The 17,313-nt window shown below is 46.3% G+C and overlaps 1 protein-coding gene across 1 annotated transcript; it reads right to left on the reverse strand.

The window, feature by feature from the left end:
• Positions 1-1,496: 1,496 nt before the first annotated feature.
• LOC122933843 (zinc finger protein OZF-like) lies at positions 1,497-17,192 on the reverse strand. Its single transcript, XM_044288915.1, has 2 exons — positions 16,716-17,192; positions 1,497-3,366 (listed from the first exon to the last, which is right to left on the reverse strand). Exons 1-2 carry the CDS (start codon positions 16,966-16,968, stop codon positions 1,904-1,906), a joined length of 1,716 nt encoding a protein of 571 aa, XP_044144850.1. The 5' UTR covers positions 16,969-17,192; the 3' UTR covers positions 1,497-1,903.
• Positions 17,193-17,313: the final 121 nt, after the last annotated feature.

Here is a 17,313-nt window from a genome sequence, read left to right on the forward strand (position 1 = left end):
ATCATCAGAGACGTGCTGAGGTGGTATTCCCATGTCCTCATCAGGAAACATAAGTGGTTGTGCGTCAGTGCATTCTATATCTTCCACCCCTGGGGAAGGGCTAGGTGGATGCCCTTGGGAAACCCTGCCAGCAGAGTCTTCAAACAGCATAAGAGACTGATGCATGACTTGAGGCTCAGACAGGTTCCCCGATATGCACGGGGGTGATGTGACAGACTGATGGGCATGGGTTTCAGGCGCCACCTTTGCGCTTTCTGCAGAAGACTGGGTGGGAGATAATGTCGGCCACCCAATTGACTAGCGCCTGTACTTGCTCAGGCCTTACCATATTTAGAACGGCATTAGGCCCGACCAAATATCGCTGTAGATTCTGGCGGCTACTGGGACCTGAGGTAGTAGGTTCAGTAGGACGTGTAGCTGTGGCAGAACGTCCACGTCCTCTCCCAGCACCAGAGGCTCCACCAACACCACAACCTTGACCGCGTCCCTTATTAGATGTTTGCCTCATAGTTAGCGTTCACAAAGCAAAGCAAAAAAAGTGGTTAAGTCTGTTAAAAATAATTAACCGCCAATAAAAACCCTGATGTAGGGTATTGCACTCATTTTTATTTTTTTTACTCTGACAGCGGTATTTGTGGCCTAGATTTCACAGTAATTTATGCACCTCTAATCCCAGATGTGCAGTATATCAGAGGGTTTTTTCACCCCAGTAAGCACAAAGCCATATTTCTGGCCTAAATGTGACACTCACTTATGCATGTCTAATCCTAGATGTGCAGTATATCAGAGGTTTTTTTTTTACCCCAGTAACAAAAAAGCCGTATTTCTGGCCTAAATGTGACAGTCACTTATGCATGTCTAATCCCAGATGTGCAGTATATCAGAGGGTTTTTTCACCCCAGTAAGCACAAAGCTGTATTTCTGGCCTAAATGTGACACTCACTTATGCACGTCTAATCCTAGATGTGCACTATATGAAACAGATGTTTTTTTTCACCCCAGTATGAGAGAGCCGTATTTGTGGCCTAAATTTCACAGTCACTTATGCACGTCTAATCCCAGATGTGCAGTGGCGCACCCCTAGAACAACCAGACAATATATTTTTTTTTGATCCTTCAGGGCCGGGGGGGCAGTAGGAGATGAGCGCTTCCATATGTGTGTGTTTAATTTATTTGCCCAGTAGTTTGCCAACTATAAAGATGGCGCTCGCTGTTGATGGACACGTGATGGCGGTGCAATGAAGGGAAGACGCTAAGGTCTCGGCGCGTCTCACATGTGCCCATCGTGTAGCGCACAGACTATTGCTCAGCTTTTGGTATGACCATGATACTCCTTCAATGTATTTTGTGGCCAAGCGTTTTTTAATAACTTTACTTGTGAGCACTCTGCACTTTATAAATGTACACATGAATTATGTGCATTAGTGTATTATGGACACGATAACACTATATTATGGAATTATGACACAAGAAGAATATGGTTGATATTACTTTGGTGTTTAATCATGGTTATATGCACTATATTCCAGGAGGATAACACTCTAAATGAGGGATTTATCAACAAGACATACACTTTTAAGGTTTATTGATTTGTAATTAATTATTCATGTTGTGTACACATTTTTGCACTCCGCACTTTATAATTCACTCGGGTTAAGGAAGGTTCTGTGAGAGGTCCGAAACGTGGCTGCTGTGACATGTGTGAATAAAGGCACATCTACAGGAGTGCCCTGGATTTCTTCAGTGTATAAATACACCCGTGATCAAGGGTTCAACACAGGCACCCGGATTGCATTGCTTAAGTAGTGCTGCCCCATTTTTCAACTATATATACACATACATATACACATATCTGGCACTTCCCTCCACAGTAAGACATTTTTCTTACTTCTCATGTAGAACATCACGTCTTCTCTCCTGAGTGGCTTCTTTTATGAGCAACAAGGATTGATTTTTTGGTAAAACATTTGCCACATTCTGAACATGAAAAGGGCTTCTCCCCTGTGTGAATTCTCTGGTGAGCCTTAAGATTGGATTTGGTGACAAAACATTTGCCACATTCTGAACATGAAAAGGGCTTCTCCCCTGTGTGAATTCTCTGGTGATCCTTAAGATAGGTTTTGGTGACAAAACATTTTCCACATTCTGAACATGAATAGGGTTTCGCCCCTATGTGAATTCTCTCATGTTTATTTAGACTTGATTTGATTGAAAAACATTTCCCACATTCTGAACATGAATAGGGCTTCTCTCCTGTGTGAATTTTCTCATGTGTATTAAGATTTGATTTATTTGAAAAACATTTTCCACATTCTGAACATGAATATGGCTTCTCTCCTGTGTGAATTCTGTCATGTGTAATAAGACTAGATTTATCTGTAAAGCATTTTCCACATAATGAGCATGAATATAGTCTCTCTCCTGTGTGAATTCTCTGGTGATCCTTAAGATTAGCTTTAAAGACAAAACATTTCCCACATTCTGAACATGAATAGGGCTTCTCTCCTGTGTGACTTCTTCTCTCATGTGTAACAAGATATGATTTCTTTGTAAAACATTTCCCACATTCTGAACATGAAAATGGTTTATCTCCTGTGTGAATTCTCTTATGTGTATTAAGATTTGATTTATTTAAAAAACATTTTCCACATTCTGAACATGAATATGGCTTCTCTCCTGTGTGAAATATCTCATGTTTAATTAGATTTGATTTGTTTGTAAAACATTTCCCACATTCTGAACATGAATAGGACTTCTCTCCTGTGTGAATTCTCTCATGTTTAACAATGCTTGATTTACGTGCAAAGCACTTCCCACATTGTGAACATGAATACGGCTTCTCTCCTGTGTGAATTCTCTCATGTGTACTAAGATGTGATTTCCTTGTAAAGCATTTTCCACATACTGAACATGAATACGGTTTCTCTCCTTTGTGAATTCGTTCATGGGAAAAAAGACTTGATTTATTTGAAAAACATTTATCACACAGTGAACATGAATATGGCTTCTCTCCTGTGTGAATTCTCTGGTGATCCTTAAGATTAGCTTTAAAGACATAACATTTCCCACATTCTGAACATGAATAGGGCTTCTCTCCTGTGTGAATTCTCTCGTGTGTAACAAGATTTGATTTACTTGTAAAAGATTTCCCTCCCCCTTTCTGCCCGGTACTTGTAACAATCTGTGATTGGGCAGGAGCAGGTTCCTCATAATTAGGGGGGTTATATGATAGATCTGTACTGTGAAGTCCTGAATGTACATTACAGGTAATGAAGTCTTCTGAAGAGCGCTGTTCGATATTTTCATCTTCTACTTTATAATCTTGTGATAACATCACGTTTCCATCAGACTTCTTTCTGGGATTTTCTGTTAGGATTAAAAATGGATTTCATGATTTCTTGTTTAACCACCTCCGGACCGCCTAACGCAGATCTGCGGTCCGGAGGCGGCAGCTCTGCGCAGAGTCACGCATATACGCGTCATCTTGCGAGAGCCGTGATTTCCTGTGAACGCGCGCGTTCACAGGATCGGAAGGTAAGCGAGTGGATCTCCAGCCTGCCAGCGGCGATCGTTCGCTGGCAGGCTGGAGATGTGTTTTTTTTTTTAACCCCTAACAGGTATATTAGATGCTGTTTTGATAACAGCGTCTAATATACCTGCTACCTGGTCCTCTGGTGTCCCTTTTGTTTGGATCGACCACCAGAGGACACAGGTCCCCGACACTTATTAACCCCTTATGAACCCCTGATCACCCCCCTGTCATCGATCACCCCCCTGTAAGGCTCCATTCAGACATCCGTATGATTTTTACGGATCCACGGATCGGATCCGCAAAACACATACGGACGTCTGAATGGAGCCTGACAGGGGGGTGATCAATGACAGGGGGGTGATCAGGGAATCTATATGGGTGATCACCTCCCTGTCATTGATCACCCCCCTGTAAGGCTCCATTCAGACGTCCGTATGTGTTTTGTGGATCCGTAAAAATCATACGGACGTCTGAATGGAGCCTTACAGGGGGGTGATCAATGACAGGGGGGTGATCAGGGAGTCTATTTAGGTGATCACCCCCCTGTCATTGATCACCCCCCTGTAAGGCACCATTCAGACGTCCGTATGATTTTTATGAATCCACGGATACATGGATCGGATCCGCAAAACACATACGGACGTCTGAATGGAGCCTTACAGGGGGGTGATCAGGGAATCTATATGGGTGATCACCTCCCTGTCATTGATCACCCCCCTGTAAGGCTCCATTCAGAAATTTTTTTGCCCAAGTTAGCGGAAATTGTTTTTTTTATTTTTATTTTTTCTTACAAAGTCTCATATTTCACTAACTTGTGTCAAAAAATAAAATCTCACATGAACTCACCATACCCCTCACGGAATCCAAATGCGTAACATTTTTTAGACATTTATATTCCAGGCTTCTTCTCACGCTTTAGGGCCCCTAAAATGCCAGGGCAGTATAAATACCCCACATGTGACCCCATTTTGGAAAGAAGACACCCCAAGGTATTCAGTGAGGGGCATATTGAGTCCATGAAAGATTGAAATTTTTGTCCCAAGTTAGCGGAATGGGAGAAAATACAAAAAAAAAAAAAATCAATTTCCGCTAACTTGTGCCCAAAAAAAAAATAATTCTATCAACTCGCCATGCCCCTCATTGAATACCTTGGGGTGTCTTCTTTCCAATATGGGGTCACATGTGGGGTATTTATACTGCCCTGGCATTTTAGGGGCCCGAAAGCGTGAGAAGAAGTCTGGGATCCAAATGTCTAAAAATGCCCTCCTAAAAGGAATTTGGGCCGCTTTGCGCATCTAGGCTGCAAAAAAGTGTCACACATCTGGTATCGCCGTACTCGGGAGAAGTTGAGGAATGTGTTTTGGGGTGTCATTTTATATATACCCATGCTGGGTGAGAAATATCTTGGTCAATTGCCAACTTTGTATAAAAAAAAAATGGGAAAAGTTGTCTTTTGCCAAGATATTTATCTCACCCAGCATGGGTATATGTAAAATGACACCCCATAACACATTCCCCAACTTCTCCTGAGTACGGCGATACCACATGTGTGACACTTTTTTGCCGCCTAGGTGGGCAAAGGGGCACACATTCCAAAGAGCACCTTTAGGATTTTACAGGTCATTTTTTACACATTTTGATTTCAAACGACTTCGCACACATTAGGGCCCCTAGAATGCCAGGGCAGTATAACTACCCCACAAGTGACCCCATTTTGGAAAGAAGACACCCCAGGGTATTCCGTGAGGGGCATGGCGAGTTCCTAGAATTTTTTATTTTTTGTCACAAGTTAGCGGAAAATGATTTTTTTTTTCTTACAAAGTCTCATATTTCACTAACTTGTGACAAAAAATAAAAAATTCTAGGAACTCGCCATGCCCCTCACGGAATACCCTGGGGTGTCTTCTTTCCAAAATGGGGTCACTTGTGGGGTAGTTATACTGCCCTGGCATTCTAGGGGCCCTAATGTGTGCGAAGTAGTTTGCAATTAAAATCTGTAAAAAATGACCGGTGAAATCCGAAAGGTGCACTTTGGAATGTGTGCCCCTTTGCCCACCTAGGCTGCAAAAAACTGTCACACATCTGGTATCGCCGTACTCGGGAGAAGTTGGGGAATGTGTTTTGGGGTGTCATTTTACATATACCCATGCTGGGTGAGAGAAATATCTTGGCAAAAGACAACTTTTCCCATTTTTTTATACAAAGTTGGCATTTGACCAGGATATTTCTCTCACCCAGCATGGGTATATGTAAAATGACACCCCAAAACACATTCCCCAACTTCTCCCGAGTACGGCGATACCAGATGTGCGACACTTTTTTGCAGCCTAGGTGGGCAAAGGGGCACACATTCCAAAGTGCACCTTTCGGATTTCACCGGTCATTTTTTACAGATTTTGATTGCAAACTACTTCTCACGCATATGGGCCCCTAAAATGCCAGGGCAGTATAACTACCCCACAAGTGACCCCATTTTGGAAAGAAGACACATCAGGGTATTCCGTGAGGGGCATGGCGAGTTCCTAGAATTTTTTATTTTTTGTCACAAGTTGGTGGAATATGAGACTTTGTAAGAAAAAAATAAATCATCATTTTCCGCTAACTTGTGACAAAAAATAAAAAGTTCTATGAACTCACTATGCCCATCAGCGAATACCTTAGGGTGTCTACTTTCCGAAATGGGGTCATTTGTGGGGTGTTTGTACTGTCTGGGCATTGTAGAACCTCAGGAAACATGACAGGTGCTCAGAAAGTCAGAGCTGCTTAAAAAAGCGGAAATTCACAGACATGTAGAACAATAAATTTAGCAAAAAATTTATATATGGATGTTGTTTTTTTGCAAAATTTTACAACTGAAAGTGAAAAATGTCATTTTTTTGCAAAAAAAACAGTTACATTTCGATTAATAACAATCAACGTAAAAATGTCAGCAGCAATGAAATACCACCAAATGAAAGCTCTATTAGTGAGAAGAAAAGGAGGTAAAATTCATTTGGGTGGTAAGTTGCATGACCGAGCAATAAACGGTGAAAGTAGTGTAGTGCAGAAGTGTAAAAAGTGGCCTGGTCATTAAGGGGGTTTCAGCTAGCGGGGTTGAAGTGGTTAAGGGGTTTTCCTATCTGGGATTTTTACAGGATATGCCATTCATGTCCAATAGCTGCTGCTCCCACTTCTGGGACCCACCCAAACGCTCTGTCGCGTCTGACCAAGAATGGAGAGGTGAGCATGCATAAGCAGCTCTCTCCATTTACATCAATAGCACTCCTGAAAACAGCCAAGTGCTCGGACTAAACTATTTTTGGAACTGCTATTAAATTGAAAGGAGAGAGCAGCATCCACTTCTCCATTCCCAGCTGGGTGAAACGGAGCCCCGTTCTGGAGATAGCAGCGGGTCACCTGCACCTATCTGACATTTATGGCACCATCTTTAGGATATGCCATAAATATCCCAGGTGGGAATACCCCTTCAAAGCTAGAAAAACTGACTGATGTATAATGTTCCTATTGGGCTAGAAACAAACTTTATCGTTTTTATTTAAGTATTTTATACACAGTTTAGATTTTGACACAGTTTTTCAAGCGAAAGCCAAAAGTGGATCCATCAGAAACAATATTGTTATTAACCAATAAATCGCAAACAAAACATTCTCTCGTGAACGCCATTGTTCTCCCCTACAGCATTCCCACTGCTAAGGAGACTTGTTGGCAACTAATGATAACCTTCAGTCGGGCAGCCGGAAATTTGGAAGAGAAACAATTTATCGTTTGCCATCTGATTGCTGCAGGCTATTACATGCAGCATATAAACAATCATACGAGAACTCGCTCAATAATCGCTCTGTATAATAAGCCCTTAAAGGCTTCAGTCACATCTTTGTTGAAATCTCCCTCGGAAGCCTCTGTCGCAGACTTCGTTAAGGGTGGCTGCACACCATGTGGAGCACAAGGTTATTCTGCGAGGATTTCATGCGGAAAAACCACAGCGTAATACAGGACCAGCAAAGTGAAGGAGATCTGACAAATCTCATGGACACCTTGATTATTCTCTTCCGTGGGGCAGCATGTCAATTATTTGTGCAATTCTGCACCTTCTGTAGAGGGGTTTTAACCATGGACTTCAATGGTTGTTAATATAAACAGCAAAACCACATGAAAATCTGTGGCACAAAAAATGCACCAAAACTGGCATAAATAATACAGATGTGTGCTTTTTGGTGCAGATTTCCTGCACATAAATCCACACCGTGTGCAGGTACCATAAGCCAGCACGCTAGACTATTAGTGCAGAATAACCCTTTCAGCATCCTACGATTTTCTGTTTTTGCATTTTCATTGTCCACTCCCTGCCTTCCCATCAGGGCTGTGGAGTCGGTAGATAAATGCTCCGACTCCTCAGTTTTTTGTACTTCCGACTCCGACGTTTTTTGTACTTCCGACTCCGACTCAGACTCCCCGACTCCGACTCCTCTGTATTTAATATGCAAATGTATTTTATACATTCCTTGAAGGAAAGAAAGAAGTTCTTCTAAGCTCTTCTAGCACAGAGAGGTCGTTGGGCAGAAGCTGCTGCCTTCTCCTTTGTGTGCTGATCTTCTGCTGAACATCGGGCAGTGGGAGGATCCAGGAAGGGACATTTATTTTAAAACATGATTTCCCTAGAAGAATCCCATAGTCATGTTTAAAGTTTAAAGGGACACTGACAGGGCCAATAAGCATATTGAGGTATATATATATATGGCACTACAGGTCTTATAATGGGTATTACAATCATATAAGTATCCCCCCTGTCCACATTATACATACAGTAAACTTTAAGTTTTATAACCTGCTCCAACGGTCTTCAATCTGCCCAAGGGGCGGCGTTTCACCTCTCTTGCGCCCAGCCAGCCTCCCCAACTGCCGCTTTGAAGCGCCGCCCAGCTCATGAATATTCAGTTTGCAGGGCGGCTTCTGCGGTCCCCGGTCTGAAGCGCTTCGCTTAACAGTGCCCGGCGCATGCGCCGGATCTTGTGAAGTCCGGTACAGTAAGCGCCGCCCAGCTCATCAATATTCACTTCGCTGGGCGGCGCTTACTGTCCCCGACTTCACAAGAGCCGGCGTATGCGCAGGGCACTGTTCAGCGCAGCGCTTCAGAGCGGGGACCGCAGAAGCCGCCCAGCAAACTGAATATTCATGAGCTGGGCGGCGCTTCAAAGCGGCAGTTGGGGGAGGCTGGCTGGGCGCAAGAGAGGTGAAACGCCGCCCCTTGGGCAGATTGAAGACCGTTGGAGCAGGTTATAAAACTTAAAGTTTACTGTATGCATAATGTGGACAGGGGGGATACTTATATGATTGTAATACCCATTATAAGACCTGTAGTGCCATATATATACCTCAATATGCTTATTGGCCCTGTCAGTGTCCCTTTAAGATAACATTCTGAGTTTACACGTTTTATAGCCTTAGCTGAATGACAGCAGTTTTTCCAATGGTTTACAGCTTCAGTCTTGAACTATTGACCCTCCATTCCCTTCACTTATACAAGTGTCTCTAGTCCTGCAAAACACATATTTACTTAATCCCTTATCAGCGAGAGGCGAGGCTAACCATGGGCATTGTGTTCCCTGTAACATCAGAACACAACACAATGGAAAGTATATGTATTGCCACTCCTAATTGTGCATTGCGTGCCATATAGTGAAGCATATGAAAAGCTTCTTCACATCACTGAACGCGTTTGTTTTGCGGTTACGTGAGGCACTGCATGCATTGGCCTTTATTCTTACAGTAGAGAAGTCATTAATTATAACTGTTTATGAATTCGGACATTTAAACTTGCTTTTTTTATTTTTTATTCCAATTTAAATTTAGTAGGAGTCGGAGTCGGAGTCGGTTCATTTTTTGCCGACTCCGACTCCAGGTACCCAAAATTGACCCCGACTCCGACTCCTCGACTCCGACTCCGACTCCACAGCCCTGCTTCCCATAGCCATAACCTTTTACCTTTCCATTCACATAGCCGTATGAGGGCTTAGATTCTAGGACAAATTACATTTTCTAAGGGCACCATTTAATGTTGCGTACGATGACCTGTTACTTTCATTCTCCGGGTCAATATAAACCCACCTCTTCAGACAAGCCTACAACCAGTGACCCTGCTGCCTCTATACCGCCATGCCAGCTTCACCCGCACCTACGGTGTCCTTCTCCCATCCCATGTAGATTGTAAGCCTCGCGGGCAGGGCCCTCTCTCCTTCTCTACCAGTCTGTAACTCGTCTTGTTCATGCTTAGTGCAGTTGTCTGTGTTATGTATGTGCACCGCTTATCATATGTACAGCGCTATGGAAGGAATGGCGCTTTAATAATAAATAATAATAATTAGGGTACTTTCACACTAGCGTTATTCTTTTCCGGTATTAAGTTCCGTCACAGGGGCTCAATATCGGGAAAAAAACACTTCAGTTTTATCCTAATGCTTTCTGAATGGAAAGCGATCCATTCAGTATGCATCAGGAGGTCTTCAGTCCAGTCCCTTTACGGTATTTGGCTGGAGAAAATACCGCAGCATGTCGGCATTAATGCCCATTGAAATGTATTAATGCTGGATCCAGTACCAAGTGTTCCGGAAAACCGGATCTGGTTTCCCGGTCTGCGCATGATGACAGATGACACCGGAGAGATGGATCCGGAATTTCAATGCATTTGTCAGACGGATCCGCATCAGTCTACAAATTATATCAGTTTGCATACGGATTTCCGGATCCGGCAGGCAGTTCCTGCGATGGAACTGCCTGCCGGATCCTCACAACGCAAATGTGAAAGTACCTTCGGCTACCTCAGATCAACGCTTCAGTTTTGTCTCAATTCATTGTCAATAGGGACACAACTAAACAAACTGGAATGCAGAGCACCAAAATGCATTCCGTTCCGGTTTATTGCGTTCCCACGCCGGACACAAAGTTGCTGCAAGCGTGCGGCATGGGAAACTGAAGGAGATCCAGCACCAAAAACTATGTAAGTCAATGGTGCCGGATTCGTTTTTTTCCGGTATAATACAACCGAATCCGTTCTGAATGGATGCACCCAGTCGTATTCTTATAACAGAAGCGTTTTGCTGTGGTTTTGAGATCCCCTGCCAGATCCTAAAACTGGACAGCAAAAACTCAGATGTGAAAGTAGCCGTACAGCGATACCACATTTATGTCATTTATTGGGTTTCGTTTTTATGATGTTCCCTATGAGATAAAACTGACCTGTTCCCTCCATTCTACAGGATATAATGTACGGCGCTGTGCTCGGTAAGCTGTGAGATCTGCAGTAAGTGCCTCGGCTTCCTCAAACAGCTGATGGGCGGGGGTGCCAGGATTTGACCCCCCCCCCCCCGTGTGATGTTTTCAGAAGACCTCTTCAAACCATAAGTCCTATGTACGTCCCAAAATGAAACCAGTGAAAAGCGCCTCTCGTTCTGTAAAGAACAAGCGACATATGGCGGCATCGACAGAAAGATGAACACGTCACACCATTTGGATGGCAGCTTCATAGATTCTTTTTGCTGTTATTGTGCATAAACTAGACCTTGCTGGTAGGGATGAGCGAACTGTATAGTTCGGGTTCGTACCGAATTTTGGGGTGTCCGTGACACATTTTCGTAAAAGTCCGGGTTCGGTGTTCGTCGCTTTCTTGGCGCTTTTTGAAAGGCTGCAAAGCAGCCAATCAACAAGCGTCATACTACTTGCCCCAAGAGGCCGTCACAGCCATGCCTACTATTGGCATGGCTGTGATTGGCCAGAGCACCATGTGACCCAGCCTCTATTTAAGCTGGAGTCACATAGCGCCGCACGTCACTCTGCTCTGATCAGTGTAGGGAGAGGTTGCGGCTGCGACAGTAGGGCGAGATTAGGCAGATTAACTCCTCCAAAGGACTTCATTCAGAGATCGATCTGCAGCTGTGGATGATTGAACTGCTGCTATTGAATTGCTCACTGTTTTTAGGCTGCCCAGAGCTTTTTTCAGTCACTTTTTTCTGGGGCGATCGGCAGCCATTTTGTGTCTTGTGGTGCGCCAGCACAGGCTGCCACCAAGTGCATTTAACCCTCAATAGTGTGGTTATTTTTTGGCCATATCCCAGTCTAATTCTGTCAGTAAACGTATACCTGTCACCCAGCGCCTAAATACTAGGCCTAAAATTTATAGTCAGCTAAATCGGTGGTTACTGCTGTGCCTGTATTAGTGTAATACGGGACCTAAATAGATGCCAGATAGTGTTAGGTGTCTGTAAAAAAAGGCCTGAATTTGAATACAATACATTGGGCCAAATAATATTTTTCTTATTGTGGTGAACGATAACAATGAGGAAAACATCTAGTAAGGGACGCGGACGCGGTCGTGTTAGTGGACCCTCTGGTGCTGGGAGAGGACGTGGCCGTTCTGCCACAGCCACACGTCCTAGTGTACCAACTACCTCAGGTCCCAGTAGCCGCCATAATTTACAGCGATACTTGGTGGGGCCCAATGCCGTTCTAAGGATGGTAAGGCCTGAGCAGGTACCGGCATTAGTCAATTGGGTGGCCGACAGTGGATCCAGCACGTTCACATTATCTCCCACCCAGTCTTCTGCAGAAAGCGCACAGATGGCGCCTGAAAACCAAGCCCATCAGTCTGTCACATCACCCCCATGCATACCAGGGAAACTGTCTCAGCCTCAAGTTATGCAGCAGTCTCTTATGCTGTTTGAAGACTCCACTGGCAGGGTTTCCCAAGGGCATCCACCTAGCCCTTCCCCAGCGGTGGAAGACATAGAATGCACTGACGCACAACCACTTATGTTTCCTGATGATGAGGACATGGGAATACCACCTCAGCATGTCTCTGATGATGACGAAACACAGGTGCCAACTGCTGCGTCTTTCTGCAGTGTGCAGACTGAACAGGAGGTCAGGGATCAAGACTGGGTGGAAGACGATGCAGGGGACGATGAGGTCCTAGACCCCACATGGAATGAAGGTCGTGCCACTGACTTTCACAGTTCGGAGGAAGAGGCAGTGGTGAGACCGAGCCAACAGCGTAGCAAAAGAGGGAGCAGTGGGCAAAAGCAGAACACCCGCCGCCAAGAGACTCCGCCTGCTACTGACCGCCGCCATCTGGGACCGAGCACCCCAAAGGCAGCTTCAAGGAGTTCCCTGGCATGGCACTTCTTCAAACAATGTGCTGACGACAAGACCCGAGTGGTTTGCACGCTGTGCCATCAGAGCCTGAAGCGAGGCATTAACGTTCTGAACCTGAGCACAACCTGCATGACCAGGCACCTGCATGCAAAGCATGAACTGCAGTGGAGTAAACACCTTAAAACCAAGGAAGTCACTCAGGCTCCCCCTGCTACCTCTTCTGCTGCTGCCGCCTCGGCCTCTTCTGCTGCTGCCGCCTCGGCCTCTTCCTCCGCCTCTGGAGGAACGTTGGCACCTGCCGCCCAGCAAACAGGGGATGTACCACCAACACCACCACCACCTCCGTCACCAAGCGTCTCAACCATGTCACACGGCAGCGTTGAGCTCTCCATCTCACAAACATTTGAGAGAAAGCGTAAATTCCCACCTAGCCACCCTCGATCCCTGGCCCTGAATGCCAGCATTTCTAAACTACTGGCCTATGAAATGCTGTCATTTAGGCTGGTGGACACAGACAGCTTCAAACAGCTCATGTCGCTTGCTGTCCCACAGTATGTTGTTCCCAGCCGCCACTACTTCTCCAAGAGAGCCGTGCCTTCCCTGCACAACCAAGTATCCGATAAAATCAAGTGTGCACTGCGCAACGCCATCTGTGGCAAGGTCCACCTAACCACAGATACGTGGACCAGTAAGCACGGCCAGGGACGCTATATCTCCCTAACTGCACACTGGGTAAATGTAGTGGCAGCTGGGCCCCAGGCAGAGAGCTGTTTGGCGCACGTCCTTCCGCCGCCAAGGATCGCAGGGCAACATTCTTTGCCTCCTGTTGCCACCTCCTCCTACTCAGCTTCCTCCTCCTCTTCTTCCACCTGCTCATCCAGTCAGCCACACACCTTCACCACTAACTTCAGCACAGCCCGGGGTAAACGTCAGCAGGCCATTCTGAAACTCATATGTTTGGGGGACAGGCCCCACACCGCACAGGAGTTGTGGCGGGGTATAGAACAGACCGACGAGTGGTTGCTGCCGGTGAGCCTCAAGCCCGGCCTGGTGGTGTGTGATAATGGGCGAAATCTCGTTGCAGCTCTGGGACTAGCCGGTTTGACGCACATCCCTTGCTTGGCGCATGTGCTGAATTTGGTGGTGCAGAAGTTCATTCACAACTACCCCGACATGTCAGAGCTGCTGCATAAAGTGCGGGCCGTCTGTTCGCGCTTCCGGCGTTCACATCCTGCCGCTGCTCGCTTGTCTGCGCTACAGCGTAACTTCGGCCTTCCCGCTCACCGCCTCATATGCGACGTGCCCACCAGGTGGAACTCCACCTTGCACATGCTGGACAGACTGTGCGAGCAGCAGCAGGCCATAGTGGAGTTTCAGCTGCAGCACGCACGGGTCAGTCGCACTACAGAACAGCACCACTTCACCACCAATGACTGGGCCTCCGTGCGAGACCTGTGTGCCCTGTTGCGCTGTTTCGAGTACTCCACCAACATGGCCAGTGGCGATGACGCCGTTATCAGCGTTACAATACCACTTCTAGGTCTCCTTGAGAAAACACTTAGGGCGATGATGCAAGAGGAGGTGGCCCAGGAGGAGGAGGAGGAAGAGGGGTCATTTTTAGCACTTTCAGGCCAGTCTCTTCGAAGTGACTCAGAGGGAGGTTTTTTGCAACAGCAGAGGCCAGGTACAAATGTGGCCAGCCAGGGCCCACTACTGGAGGACGAGGAGGACGAGGATGAGGTGGAGGAGGATGAGGATGAAGCATGGTCACAGCGGGGTGGCACCCAACGCAGCTCGGGCCCATCACTGGTGCGTGGCTGGGGGGAAAGGCAGGACGATGACGATACGCCTCCCACAGAGGACAGCTTGTCCTTACCCCTGGGCAGCCTGGCACACATGAGCGACTACATGCTGCAGTGCCTAAGCAACAACAGCAGAGTTGCCCACATTTTAACGTGTGCGGACTACTGGGTTGCCACCCTGCTGGATCCACGCTACAAAGACAATGTGCCCACCTTACTTCCTGCACTGGAGCGTGATAGGAAGATGCGCGAGTACAAGCGCACGTTGGTAGACGCGCTACTGAGAGCATTCCCAAATGTCACAGGGGAACAAGTGGAAGCCCAAGGCCAAGGCAGAGGAGGAGCAAGAGGTCGCCAAGGCAGCTGTGTCACGGCCAGCTCCTCTGAGGGCAGGGTTAGCATGGCAGAGATGTGGAAAAGTTTTGTCAACACGCCACAGCTAACTGCACCACCACCTGATACGCAACGTGTTAGCAGGAGGCAACATTTCACTAACATGGTGGAACAGTACGTGTGCACACCCCTCCACGTACTGACTGATGGTTCGGCCCCATTCAACTTCTGGGTCTCTAAATTGTCCACGTGGCCAGAGCTAGCCTTTTATGCCTTGGAGGTGCTGGCCTGCCCGGCGGCCAGCGTTTTGTCTGAACGTGTATTCAGCACGGCAGGGGGCGTCATTACAGACAAACGCAGCCGCCTGTCTACAGCCAATGTGGACAAGCTGACGTTCATAAAAATGAACCAGGCATGGATCCCACAGGACCTGTCCGTCCCTTGTCCAGATTAGACATTAACTACCTCCCCATAACCATATATTATTGGACTCCAGGGCACTTCCTCATTCAATCCTATTTTTATTTTCATTTTACCATTATATTGCGAGGCTACCCAAAGTTGAATGAACCTCTCCTGTGTCTGGGTGCCGGGGCCTAAATATATGCCAATGGACTGTTCCAATGTTGGGTGACGTGAAGCCTGATTGTCTGCTATGACATGCAGACTGATTCTCTGCTGACATGAAGCCAGATCCTCTGTTACGGGACCTCTCTCCTCTGCCTGGATGCTGGGCCTAAATATATGACAATGGACTGTTGCAGTGGTGGCTGACGTGAAGCCAGATTCTCTGCTATGACATGCAGACTAATTCTCTGCTGACATGAAGCCAGATTGTCTGTTACGGGACCTCTCTCCTCTGCCTGGGTGCCGGGGCCTAAATATATGCCAATGGACTGTTCCAGTGGTGGGTGACGTGAAGCCTGATTCTCTGCTATGGGACCTCTCTCCAATTGATATTGGTTAATTTTTATTTATTTTATTTTTATTCATTTCCCTATCCACATTTGTTTGCAGGGGATTTACCTACATGTTGCTGCCTTTTGCAGCCCTCTAGCTCTTTCCTGGGCTGTTTTACAGCCTTTTTAGTGCCGAAAAGTTCAGGTCCCCATTGACTTCAATGTGGTTCGGGTTCGGGATGAAGTTCGGATCCCGAACATTTCCGGGAAGTTCGGCCGAACTTCTCGAACCCGAACATCCAGGTGTCCACTCAACTCTACTTGCTGGTATCGCCCTCATCATACCGACCCACAGAATGAAGAGCTTTTTTCTCCATTACCGGCTGAAGACATCATTATATGTTAATCAATCACAACTGTCAATCATTTGTCCGGAGCCTTCGTACGGCTACATCAGTGGAAAAATAAGGGTATGGCCGTCTGAATGCAAAAATATAACATTCCTGTGGCCTTAACACCACAGCAGTACTTTAGTGGTTAAAGTGACCCCTGGGCCCCCCACTCATCCAGAGAATGATTGCCGCTGTCCTGATGAAGCAGCAGGTCAAGAATGAGCACTAGCACATGGTTCATTCTTATTGGAATGGCCGGAAGAAACAAGAAAGAAACTTACAGCTGTAGTCCTGCAGTAAGATCTGGAGCCCCATCAGCATGGACTGTGGAGCTTAAGTGGTTAAAAAATAATTTCTCAGATCCCGGCCATTAGTGCAGCCGTTCATCCTAGCCGGTTCCCCTCAAACCTGATGCTAAGCAGAGTGTTCAGCCTGGAGCATGAGAAGATGGCGAGAAGAGCTTGGAGAGGATGTCTATGTGCAGTCACAGCTCCCTCCACTCCTGTACATAACACAGGGGTCACTGCCCGGAGTGCTACTTTACTGCAGCTCTAAGGTGGGGCATCACCTGAAGAAACCTCCCAATTCACTTCCTCCATTCACGATTCCATACCTGTGGTCACATGGACTGGAATGTCCTCCTCCACCTCACTCTTACACGGGGGATCGCCCATCATCCGCTCTTCTTCATCCTCCACTTTAATATCAGTCACATCTTCTCCCTGATTTGTCATCTGTAACAATTCAGGACAATACAGCAGACAGGTGGGAAATCTAACAGATCCACATAAGAGACCTCCACCATCTATGACCCCTATATGACTGCAGGACCCCCCTATATAGATGTGTATAGGGCTCAGCTCCATCTACCTGATGGTTCTCTGGGAGCTTCTCCTCTGGACAGTCCTGGGAATTCAGAGGACGGGGACATCTCTCGGGGGGATTTCCTTCTATGAGTCCATCTGTAGGAAACACACAGGGACAGGAGAGATTATTACATGTGATGATGGGAGTTGTATCTATGTGAACGTCAAAATAGACATGATGTCTCCTCTCCTTACACTGATGATCGCCCCATAAATCCATCTTCACTTCTGCTTCTTCCATAACCTCAACCTTAATAACAATCAGATTTTTATTGTAAACAAGAAGAAAATGTAAAATGATCTTTTGTCCAATCCCTTTCTGCTCAGATTCTGGGGAGACTTCAG

This window comes from Bufo gargarizans, chromosome 4 (assembly GCF_014858855.1).
Source record: "Bufo gargarizans isolate SCDJY-AF-19 chromosome 4, ASM1485885v1, whole genome shotgun sequence".
In the NCBI taxonomy this organism is placed as follows: domain Eukaryota; kingdom Metazoa; phylum Chordata; class Amphibia; order Anura; family Bufonidae; genus Bufo; species Bufo gargarizans.

Bases quoted from the DNA above. Each gene is read 5' to 3' on its own strand.
- LOC122933843 (XM_044288915.1), bottom strand. From the start codon at position 16,968: ATGGAGCTGAGCCCTATACACATCTATATAGGGGGGTCCTGCAGTCAT. The intron at 3,367-16,715 runs GTATGGAATCGT...TAATCCTAACAG, and splicing joins TCCAGTCCATGTGACCACAG to AAAATCCCAGAAAGAAGTCT.